The 12004-nt window shown below is 54.1% G+C and overlaps 1 protein-coding gene across 1 annotated transcript in view; it reads right to left on the reverse strand.

The window, feature by feature from the left end:
- LOC131094354 (acid-sensing ion channel 2) overlaps positions 1 to 7553 on the reverse strand; it is a 499734-nt gene extending 492181 nt beyond the window's left edge. The window contains exon 1 of the mRNA XM_058041965.1: positions 6771 to 7553. Within this exon, the coding sequence (XP_057897948.1) occupies positions 6771 to 7334 (564 nt within the window). The 5' untranslated portion in view covers positions 7335 to 7553. The remainder of the gene's footprint in view (positions 1 to 6770) is intronic.
- Between the last annotated feature and the right edge of the window lie 4451 nt (positions 7554 to 12004).

The raw sequence follows: 12004 nt of genomic DNA on the forward strand, positions 1-12004 counted from the left end.
ACCACGTTGTTTTCCCTCACATGTCCTCACTTCCTCCTCTTCTCTGACTAGAAGAAAAACTGCTGCCCTGTCCTAGATTGCAAGGCAATGTGTATTCTATTGCCATCTGTCAGAGGTGGGGCAGTTATCTTCTGTTCATTGAGCAGTTTTTTTATCTCTTCCACAGCCAATCCTCCCTCCAGGGAGACACCTGCTGATAACAGCTATTGAATGTCCCTGCATGGCTGATAAAAATTACAGCATCCCATTGGGAGAGGCTCTGCCCAGGGGGAGGAGCCAAGCATTCCTACCTGGATAGAATCTGAGTTTCTGGGACACCAGAACAGCCTTTCCACTGGATTCCCAGAGGAACAGCAGCTGCCTCTTCCACTGGATCTTCAGAGGCAGAGACTGCACCTTTCTACAGGATCCTGCTCCAGCAGAACCAGCCCTGACACTGCAGGAGGGCTGAGCCACAATTCCAATGGGACTGCTGCCAACACCCTGACCCACAGGGTGTCAGGTTGTGTTCTGACTCCATCAGTGTTGTTTTGTATTACTGCATTGTTTATTTTATTTTTATTTTCTTCCCTAGTAAAGAACTGTTATTCCTGCTCCCATATATTTCCCTGAGAGCCCCTTAATTTCAAATTTATAACAATTTGGAGGGAGGGGGTTTACAGTTTCCAATTCAGGAGAGGCTCCTGCCTTCCTTAGCAGACACCTGGCTGTCCAAACCAAGACATGCCCGTAGCTACCACTGCCAACAAGTTCCACCAATTCAAAGATATTGCAAAATCCTGCAGCACCGAGAAGTTGATCTTGTCTGGGTTCTGCCTTGGGGAATTGCTCATCCTGCTTTCCCTGCCAGCTCTACCACTGCCACGTGGATGCTAATTAATGCCTCTGCTCATGCAGGCACTGCCAAGGGGAGGCTGCCCCACTGCCCCTGCCCCTCTGCCTGGCAGGGCTCGCTGGGGGCAGCCAGGCAGGGGAGGCTCAGCTCTGGCACGGCCCCAGCAGCACTGCCAGGCCACCCTGGGTAAAACAGCAATGTTGCAGTATGTTGCAATTTCCTGTTTTAAACTTCCCAGTCCCTTCCCAGGTGTGGCAATACCTCTCTTCCCCTTCCCCCTTGCCCCCTGCTGGGCTGTCAAATCACTTTTAGCATTCCAGCAAGGCCATCGTGTGGTTGGTCAGGTTCAAAGGATGCAATTCAGGCCTGGGGTCATTGGCCTGTCTGTGTGTCCCTCGTCCCCTGAGACCCTCCTCCTCCCACCTGGTTGGTTCTCACCTGTCCCTTCCCCTCCCCCTGTCCCTGGGCTTAAATTCAGCCAGGACCATGCCGTCAGCATTCTGTTGGAGCTGTTACCAAGATTCAGATATCTGTGACCATGTAATGAACTCTGGATTAAACCCTCCGACAGAATCCATCTCCTTTTCCTCCTCACCTTAGCCTGAAGCCCTCCACCTGAGGTAAAACTGAGTTTCTACAAGCCTGGACTTGTTAACTGCCCAGCTGTAGCATCCAGCCAGCTCAAGGTGTCTCTGAGGTGAAACACCACAGTTGCCACCTTTGGCCCAGCAGCAAGGGTCAGACGAGCCCAGGCACAATCTACCTGGTAATATTGGGATCATATTCCAATACAGCGGGCGAGGTTTTGTACTTTCTTCTTAAATATGTCATCACAGAGGTGTTGCCAACCTCTCTAACTGGGCCAGCAGCATGTCCTTCTTCAGAGCCATCAGACACTGGCTCTGTCAGACATGCTGGGAGTTTCTATCAGCTTCTCACAGAAGCCATCCCTGTGGCCCCAATGAAAAACCAGGCTGTGCCAAACCAAGACATAGTATTAAAGGATTTAAAACTGGATTTGCCATGAAAAGGCCCCACTGAAGCTGCACAGCTTTCATTAGATTTTAACTCTATTGAGTTAAATAGAGTTTAACCCAACCCAGCAGTGGTTTTTCATGAGCATTGATCCCAACTGGCATCCATCCATGAAACTTCCTGCAAAATATAAAATATTACCCTACCATTTTTTAATAAATAAAGGAAATACAAACCCCATCAGTGTAACAGGGAACTACCACAGCCATAAATCCTTACAGGACAGAGATTTTCAATCCAGTAAACCACTGGGTGGAATGAGGGTCTGCACTTCCCAAGGGCAGGGTTTGTTAGATACCTGAGCCAGGAGCAATCCACCTCCTTTTAGACACCCAATGAGACATCACCAGCAGCAAAATTATAACCCTGCACTGCCTCTGTGCCTGTGCCCACCCAGACCCTCAACAGTACCTGCAAAATTGAGATATTCCAGTGCAGACTGGATTTCCTCCATGATTTCCTACTGGAAGAACAGCCTGTTTGTGTAAAAGTTATCACTGAATTGCACATCTCATTATTGCACATTTCATAATGGCAGATCTCATTACGGCATCTCAGACTGCGGAGCAAACTTTGCGAAAAGTTGTGACTCTCCAGAAAAATTGGTAAATAAGAAATGTAATGTTTTTCTAAATCAAGTATGCACTATCCTGACTTTTTTATTGAATAAAGTGAAAATTGTATAACAGATGAGAATGGACTAGTTAGTCTAAAAAGCCAAAGCTATTCACTAAACATTGGCCTGATAGATATACTAGAAAGAAGGGCAGAAAAAATATGTATAGAGAAAGCCAGATAGATTGACAGAAACTCGTGTCTTAAAATAGCTATATTCACATGAGATACACTTCATTATGTGGACCCTGTAGGTCAGAAGAATGTGTATTGAAAATAAATGAGTTCTATCCTTCAATTGTCATGGCCACTGGCAATAAATAGACACCTGATGAGGCAGAGCAGGCACGAGGGAAAAGTTTGTGTTCGCTGGAATGACAGGACGTGAGGAAGCACAGCCCAATGCTGCATGTAGCAAACAGAACACGGTACCACCCCAGACACCCAGAGCAGCCCCCAGAGCCAGGGCCAGGCTGTGCTGGGCAGGCTGTGCTGCTGGGGAGCGTTTCTCAGCAAGGGGGGACTGATGGATCCCATTCCCCTGCTGCTCACATTGCCAGCATCCACTCCCAGGCCATCCCATCCCTCACTCCGCGTTTGCCCCATGGGCTGAAAGGGTTTTCAGAGGTTTTCTCCCCACTGCCCCCCACGTTTGCTGGGCCCCACACAGCATCCTCCTGCCAGTGCCCCCTGTGACTGCCCAGCATCATCCCAGGCTGGAACAGTGAAGGCCACGAGCCACCCCAGTGCCCTGGGAAAGAGGCTTTGCTGCACACACCCACAGGCACTCCCAGAACATCACAGTGCTGTGGCGAGGGCTGGGGAGCCCAAGCTGTGCCAGGCTCAGCAGCAGTGGGATGAAGACCTTGATGTCACATGGAGCAGCAGGAGCACAGCTCCTCCAGCAAATGCCATCTGTGAGGCCAGCTCCAACCAGGACCTCCTGGGGGGAGCAATGCAGAAAGCAAGGAGGGGATTTCCTTGGCTGCTGCTCTCAGGCTTCCCTCCTCCACATACTCCAAGGGAATGGATTTGCTAAAGCATGTTCTGCCAATTTTCTCTTCTTCACTGGCTTTGCCTACAGCAGAGCTCTGCATTATCTTCTCTGCTGTTCTGTGTGTGGCAATGCCAGCGCAGTATCAGCACATCCTGCTAAGACCTGGCTGTTCCCTTTGGGGCATTTCTGCAAAAAGGCTGTGGGTACTCACTCCAGGGTATGGAGAGAGTCCCTGTAAGATCTGTGCATTAAATAAGTGGGTCCTAGTTACTCCAAACGAGCTACAGCTGCAAAGTCCTTAGTTGGGCAGCAGCTGTAGCTTGTGAAGGTAACTGGAATAAAAAGGGGTGGGTCAAGAGCCCAGGAGGAGTCCCGGAGAAGACATGAAGAACTGTGCTGCAGAGAAGAACAGCTTGGTACGGTATGGGACTTGAGGAAATATGAAATACAATAAGATAACAACACCAGTGAGCAGCCCTTAACATGGGAAATGCTGTCTGGGAGCTATTAGGGGGAGAAGGAACAGGAAGTGTAGGGAAAACACAGCTGAAGTCCTGTTATTAAAGCAGTGTCAGAGATATAAACAGGACAGTGGAGGAGGAAGGAGAGTAAAGTCAAGTGCTTTCATTTCAGCTCCTGCTCTCCATGCAGCAGCAGCACTGTGGGCTTTACTCAGGGACACCCAGCACACAAACCCCCCAAGGCACCAGAGGGCAGAGCTGACCAGAGGCAGCACAGCACGGACTCCTCAGCTGCCCCTCATTGCAGAGCTCCTGTTTGGTGCAGCCTCTGCTGCACAGCTCCTGCCTCCTCTGCTCCCAGCTGCCAGAACCTGGGCAGTGTGTATAAAACCCTGGTAGTTCCTCACCCTGGTGACAGATTGCAGAACTGCCCTGGGATTTACACCCTGCTTCCCTTCAGGAAACAAATCAGGCTCCAGTGATGACTCCTCTCCAGCGGGTGCTGCAGCAGGATGGATGTGCTGTCACTGAGCCTGTGTGCAGCTGCAACAGGTTGGTGGTGATTAAATGCAAAATTCATCCAGGACATGAGGTTCTGATTCAGCCTGGAGGCAGCTCACAGACCTTTACAGCATTCTCCCTGTGGAAACACCTACTCATCCTTCAAACAGACACTTTTCCCTGCCTTTTATCTGAGGGGTAAAATCTGGAAGAAAAACAGGGTTGTTGTGTCCCTGTTGAGTGCTACTTCCTGGCTTTCCATAACCTGGGGGATTACCTGGAGTCAGGGAGATGGCAGCCCTGCCTCTGTGAGAGACAATGTTGTCTTCTGGCTCAGGTAGGAGCTGCTTTGCAGAATGGGCTGAAGTATTGCACTCAATCTCTCACTTTGACAAGGACAAGTGCTGTCAGTCCATAATATCTTGTCTCTTTCTAGCTTGCCCTGATCCGTTTTAGCAGAGCATTTATTTGGCAGACAGGGAATGTTTGTCTTTCTGGAAACTACAGTATTCCCCATGAGAAAAAAAAAAATAAAATCATTGTTTCAGAAGCAATTATCTCAAAAACTCAATGGCTAGGGGTGACACCCTGCTGGGTCCCATGAGGGCTGCCAAGAGCTCCTGTCTTCTGCTTTTCAAAGTCCTTTTTAAGCCCTGCAGGTGCTTTGAAAGTGTGGTTGCTCCCTGGCTTTGAGGTTTTTGCTTTTGGCTAGTTCTTATTTCATTCTTGGCAAGTCCACAGGCAGAATAGCTCCCACTCCCCACAGTTTGCCACAGTCAAGAGAGGTCTGTCCATTCTCCTGGGATCTGACCTCACTTCCCAACTCTTTTGTCCCCTGGACTTTTGGATCTGTTTCTCCTTTTTTATCCCATTCTCCAGAGCTGCTCACACATGGCTTCCCTTTAGCAAGCGCCTCTCCTTGGAACTTGGTTGACGCCTTCCTACAGCTTGGATGACCCAACCCCTGCTCAGACCTGCCCAGGGAGCAGAAACAAGGGAATGGTTTGCCTGAATGGCCAGTTTGAAATAGACACACATCAGAGATATGCACAGGTAATCACTTAGGTGTACAATTCTATGTTCCTGCTCCAAGGTGTAAAGAGAGCACAGCCCAGGACATGGCAATGATTTTGGTGCTGGAGTCAGTTGGACTCAGAGATCCAAAGCAGCACAGATAGAAAACATTCTCTTCTCCCAAAACCAGACAAAGATTCTGCTGATGAACCTGGGGATCACAAACCCTGCTCTCTGCAGGACACAGCAGAACTAGCAGAACAACCAGCAGAACTCACAAGCAATAACCACCTGAAACCTGTAACATTCCTGACTCCAGGATCACAGAGCCAAGGCACTGCCCAGCACAGCCTGAGAGCACCGTGGGACTCAGCCCAGAGCCCAGAACACCCCAGCCCAGCCAGGGTGGGGCTCTGAGCCCCTCTGCAGCCCCTGCCCAGTCCCCTCACCTGCCCCAGTGGCACAGAGGGGCATCACTTCAGCCAGGCAACCTCCTGGTAATTTTTATTTTACACTGACACATGTACCACCACAGCACCCGGGCCAGCCTGTGCTGCCATCAGGATACCAGCCAGAAGCTGGAAACTCAGCAGCAGCTCCTTCCCTCAGCATGCTCAAGCACCCGGCTCGCTCCACCTCCCCCCTGTCAGAGCAGACCGGGATCAGAGCTCAGCCTCTCAGTTGCTTTTCCTCTCCTTCTCTTTCCCCTCCTTTCATCTAACACAGCACAGGAAGGACACAGCACCAGGCAGGTACCCAGCTGCTACCCACACTCTGCAGCAAACCAGAATTTATGAGCCATGAACACCAGGAACAAGAAGAAAAATTTCCCCTTCCAGAGTTCCAGCAACGCTGCAAACACCTGGAGAGACACAGCTGGACACTGCTCAGACCAGCCCCGAGCACCTGCCCTTCTTGTTGGCTCTGTCCAGCCCTCTCAGCTTCCTTCAGCTGGCTGACATCCACTGGCCATGGCAAGAGACCCTCAGGCCCCCGTGATGCTCAGCAGCATCCATCTGACCCTGAGCAAACACTGCGAGCCGTGGGCCTTACTCAGCATGGAGACTGGACCTGCTACAAACCCTTTGCAAGTCTGGCCCCATAAAAACCCCCATTAGGACTCCAACAAACAAACTTCAGCTCAACAGGCTTCCTCCTGCTCCTCCTCTGCCATGCCAGAGCCTGGCAGCCACTGTCTCACCACATCAGACCCACACAGCTCAGCCAGGGACCTCCAGGGCTGTCCTGGTCCTGCAACACCGTGGTCCACATGCCCAGAGAAGAGAAAAGCAGAGTGTCTGCTCATACTCACAGTTTTGAAGTCCTTGTGGTTGCACTCCTGGCCCCTGAACTTGCAGTACAGCATCATATCCTTCAGGTCGTGGCCAACCCGTGCCAGGAACTCTTGCATGCTGAAAACTTTGGGTTTATACTGCTTAAAGTTGGCCTTTTCTTGGAGGGTGGCTAAGACAGCAGGGTCAGCCAGGTGAGGGTTGGGGATCTGCAGGTTGACATCCAGCAGCGCCAGGAGCTCCCCAGCATGGTACAGGTCGTTGGTGGTGAGCCGGGAGAAGCGGAACTCGTTGAGGTTACAGATGGTGACAGCAGGAAACACCAGGCTGTTCGCCACCACCTCGTCCACTTTGGTCACGTGCTGGTAGGAGAAGTAAAAAGCCACCCTGTCCGAGCTCTCCACCAGGAGCAGACCTAGCGAGCCCACAAAGGCCAAGGTCCAGAGCAGGCGCCGGATGGTGACCGGCCCGTAGACGAAGACGTGACGGATCCCGTGGAGCGTGGTGGTGTTGGCAAAAATCTGGATGCTGGAAGGCTGCAGGCTGCCCATGCTGCCCTCGCTGGTGCTGTCCTTCAGATCCATAGTTCATTTAAATCCTGGTCCTGCTTTTTGGGTCAGTCTGGAGCCAGATCTGGGATCAGGATCTCTCCCCTCTTCTCTCCAAAGTAATTAAACCCTTTCAGAGGCAGGCGAGGGAAGCAGAGTGAGACCAGCTGCTGCGAGTTTATCCCACGAGCTCAGCAGTAGCTTCGTCGGGGTAAATATTTATATAAAATCCATTCAAACTCTTGCTCTTGATTTCCTAGGCGCGATAAGGAGGGCTGGTTTTATTTAGGGAGACACCAAGGTGATGTGGAAGAGATGTGGGTGGGCAGCGAAAGCTGAGCCAATGGCAATAAAGTCCTCCCCCTGCACACACACACACACAAGCACACACGAGCCGAGGGGAGCCGAGATTAAACGAGCGAGCCTAAAACAAGCGGAGGCAGCTTCCAGGCTGTTAACTAGTGCGGAAAGGCGAGCACGCTGCTTCCCGCATGTCTTCAGCCCGACCGGGAGATGCTCCCCGAGCTCCGGGGATGCGGCTGCAGGATTCAGGCATCTCTCCTCCTCCCTACCTCTCCATTTTGGGCAGGAAATACCACCCCGAAAACCCAGCCTGTGCTGTCGGTGTGATTTGCAAGGGAAAGGTGGGCAGCTAATTCAGAGGGAGAAATAGGAGAGCAAAAGGGGGAGGGGAAATGAAAGGCTGGAAAATAAAAGAAAAAAAGGGGACTGCTGCTCAGCTGCACGCACGCACACACACACGCAGATTGGAAAGAGGTGCATTAACCCGCTTCTCTTTCTCACGGCAGCTCCGAGCAAAACCCAGCCAGGGCAAGAGCCGGGCAGCGGAGGGGCGGGAGCGTCTCTGCTCTCTGCTCTGTCTGCCTCAGAGCCGCCTCACAGCTCAGGGCTCCCTCAGAGCTGCCTCAGAGCTCAGGGCTACCTCAGAGCCGCCTCACAGCTTAGGGCTACCTCAGAGCCGCCTCAGAGCTCAGGGCTCCCTCAGAGCTGCCTCAGAGCTCAGGGCTCCCTCAGAGCTGCCTCAGAGCTCAGGGCTCCCTCAGAGCTGCCTCAGAGCTTAGGGCTACCTCAGAGCCGCCTCAGAGCTCAGGGCTCCCTCAGAGCCTCCTCAGAGCTCAGGGCTCCCTCAGAGCTGCCCCAGAGCCGCCTTAGAGCTCAGGGCTCCCTCAGAGCCGCCTCAGAGCTTAGGGCTACCTCAGAGCCGCCTCAGAGCTCAGGGCTCCCTCAGAGCCTCCTCAGAGCTCAGGGCTCCCTCAGAGCCCCCTCAGAGCTCAGGGCTGTCCCAGAGCTGCCTCAGAGCTCTCCTGCCCTGCAGGACTCTCAGGGAGAAGCGCTGGGAGCCGTGGGGCGCGCAGGAATCCGGAGCCCCGCGGCCGGGCAGGGCCGGGCAGGCCAGGGAGAGGGACCGAGCCCCGCAGCTCCAGCCGGGGCTGTCCGGCCCTGGCTGTGCCTCGGCGGGGCCGGGACTGTGCCCAGCAGCTCCTGAGCCCCCGGCTCGGCCCCGGAGGATCTCCAGATGTTCCGTGTGCCCCGAAGGCACCTGTGACGGATGTGTTTGGGGAAGGCGCTCCCAGATGTGCACGCAGCCGGGAGGCTGGGAAGGAGGGGGTGGAGGGGAGAAAACTGGATTTTCTACCCAGGAGGTGCTGCAGATCCGTGACGATGCCTCGGTGCATGCGTGGTGCGGCTGCGGGAGTGCGAACGAGGGGGATCCACACTGAGGTGTGAGGGGCTGGGTCTGAGCAGGGTCGGAGTAACTCCCTCCCACAACGGCTCCGTGAACAGCAGGGGCTTTGCTCGCCTTTTTTCAGACCCAGAATGAAACCCCAGGATTTCTGTCTCGGTACAGCACCCAGCCCTACATCAGGTGAGGGTCCCAGAGCATGCAAGCGCCCAGAACGTGACTTTGCCAGCTGGAATGAGGTGGGAGCAGAGGGTTGAAGCACAGGCAGAGCCTATCAGGGTCTGCAGGGCAATGCCTCATGACTCTCAGCCACCTTTAGGGATTAAATGAGCCCAGTTTCTGGATTTATAACCAGGGCAGTTACCATGACAACAGACCATTTGCACCATTCGGCCCCTTCACCTTTCAGGTGCTTGACTTCACTGATGGACCCCCAAGACCCTTGTCCCCATCCCTGAGCCACCCTGTCCTCCCCCTGACAATTTTCATCCAATGATGATGTAATTTCAGCTTTGCTGTGTCCACATTGGGCCTTGGCAGCCAAAGGCGAGGGGAATTGTGGCATCCCCCAGCATGGATGTTCCTATGGGAATATCCCTCAGTCTCAGCTACCCATACCAGCCCTGCTACAATGCTACTTTTCTCCATTTTACACCAGGGTATCTGAGGCAAGGAGGGGACAAAGGACTTGGGAGCCCCGAGATGGTTTTCCCAGGAGGACTTTTTGTACCAGGTGGTTGCCCTGAAGCTGCAGCCTCCTTCCATAGCCAGAAGGCTCCAGCACTCTGTTGTCATGAATGGCTGGGGTGCAGAGGGAGCAGGAGCTGTCTCCAGAGTCTGGTTTGCTCTTGTACAAATCCACATCAGCCCTGAAATGCAAAATACGGTCCCTCCTCCTGCACCTGTGCCTGTGAGTGAAGCCAGGCTCTCAGTACAGTCCATTGGTGACTAAACAGAGCTGTGTTGCTTCTGCATTGCACAGAAATTCAGACAAGGACAGATGCACAAACCTCCTGCACCTTGTGGTGCCCTTTCCAGGAGAGTGGAAAAGGCAGAGCTGAGCACACCCAATCAAGCTATGGCCCAGAATTACAGCAGCAGAGTGGCCACAGCACCCTTGCTCCTGGCTCCAGACCTCGCTGCCAGTCTCCCTTTGTGCTCATCACCCCTGCATGGTCAGGGGACAATACCCTTCCCCTCTAAAAATCCCTGGCTGGAATGGGCACTCCCAGCCCATCTGCAAATCCCCCTCCCTTCCCCACGCCTGCACTGGCCGGCCGTGTGTTAATGCTTTCATTTGTTCCCCGTTAAGGCTTTCATTTGCTCCCGGTTAGTGCTGCCTTTGCAATGCCGCTTGCTGTAATTCACACCATAAACCATCTGCTGCCTTTCATTGTTGAACTGTGCGGGGAGCTTTGGCTGCAGCCTGGAGGGAACAGCCCCGTGCCCAGCAGAGCTGCCTGGCACCAGCTTGGGCACTGGCTCGGGCTCTGCTGCCCCTGGGGATGGGCACAAACCAGGGAGACAAACCACGGAATCGTGGAATGGTCTGGGTTGGAAGGGATCATCTCATCCCACCCCACCTTCACTGTCCCAGGCTGCTCCAAGCCCTGCCCAGCCTGGCCTTGGGCACTGCCAGGGATCCAGGGCCAGCCACAGCTGTCTGGGCACTGTCCCACTCTGGTGAGGGCTGGTGGCTCAGGCTGTGCCCAAGAGCTGCCATGGGCCACCGTGTCCTGGGAGCCAAGGAAAGCAGTGCCTGGGGATGGGCTGTGGGCTGACACCAGCAAGGCTGAGGGACATGGGAAACAAGGGCTGCTAAGGGCTGATGGCCCCTCTGGCCACCCATGTGAACATCCCCTCCAAGGGACACTCAGGGGAGGAAAGGCAGCCTGGCTGGTCCATAAAACCAAAGGGAGGAAAGGCAGCCTGGCTGGTCCATAAAGCAGGGGAGGAAAGGCAGCCTGGCTGGTCCATAAAGCCAAAGGGAGGAAAGGCAGCCTGGCTGGTCCCATGAAGCCAAAGGGAGGAAAGGCAGCCTGGCTGGTCCCATAAAGCCAAAGGGAGGAAAGGCAGTCTGGCTGGTCCATAAAGCACAGGAGGAAAGGCAGCCTGGCTGGTCCATAAAGCAGGGGAGGAAAGGCAGCCTGGCTGGCCCATAAAGCCAAAGGGAGGAAAGGCAGCCTGGCTGGTCCATAAAGCCAAAGGGAGGAAAGGCAGCCTGGCTGGTCCATAAAGCAGGGGAGGAAAGGCAGCCTGGCTGGTCCATAAAGCCAAAGGGAGGAAAGGCAGTCTGGCTGGTCCATAAAGCAGGGGAGGAAAGGCAGCCTGGCTGGTCCATAAAGCAGGGGAGGAAAGGCAGCCTGGCTGGCCCATAAAGCCAAAGGGAGGAAAGGCAGCCTGGCTGGTCCATAAAGCCAAAGGGAGGAAAGGCAGCCTGGCTGGTCCATAAAGCAGGGGAGGAAAGGCAGCCTGGCTGGTCCATAAAGCCAAAGGGAGGAAAGGCAGCCTGGCTGGTCCCATAAAGCAGGGGAGGAAAGGCAGCCTGGCTGGTCCCATAAAGCACAGGAGGAAAGGCAGCCTGGCTGGTCCCATAAAGCCAAAGGGAGGAAAGGCAGCCTGGCTGGTCCATAAAGCAGGGGAGGAAAGGCAGCCTGGCTGGTCCATAAAGCACAGGAGGAAAGGCAGCCTGGCTGGTCCATAAAGCAGGGGAGGAAAGGCAGCCTGGCTGGTCCCATAAAGCCAAAGGGAGGAAAGGCAGCCTGGCTGGTCCCATAAAGCAGGGGAGGAAAGGCAGCCTGGCTGGTCCATAAAGCCTCTGCCATCTGAGGTGGCAGAGCCCAGCTAGGGACACCTGCACTAGGGAATGCCCGGGAATGGGAGCATCCCTGACAGGTGGAGCTGCTGAGGGAGCTCATAGCTGAGCCTCAGCCCCTGGATGTTCCTCGCAGAACATGCTGCTGCAAATTTGCTTCAGCAGACGAGCCAGGCAGGGCCAGAA

Source organism: Melospiza georgiana, chromosome 28 (assembly GCF_028018845.1).
Source record: "Melospiza georgiana isolate bMelGeo1 chromosome 28, bMelGeo1.pri, whole genome shotgun sequence".
Lineage (NCBI taxonomy): Eukaryota > Metazoa > Chordata > Aves > Passeriformes > Passerellidae > Melospiza > Melospiza georgiana.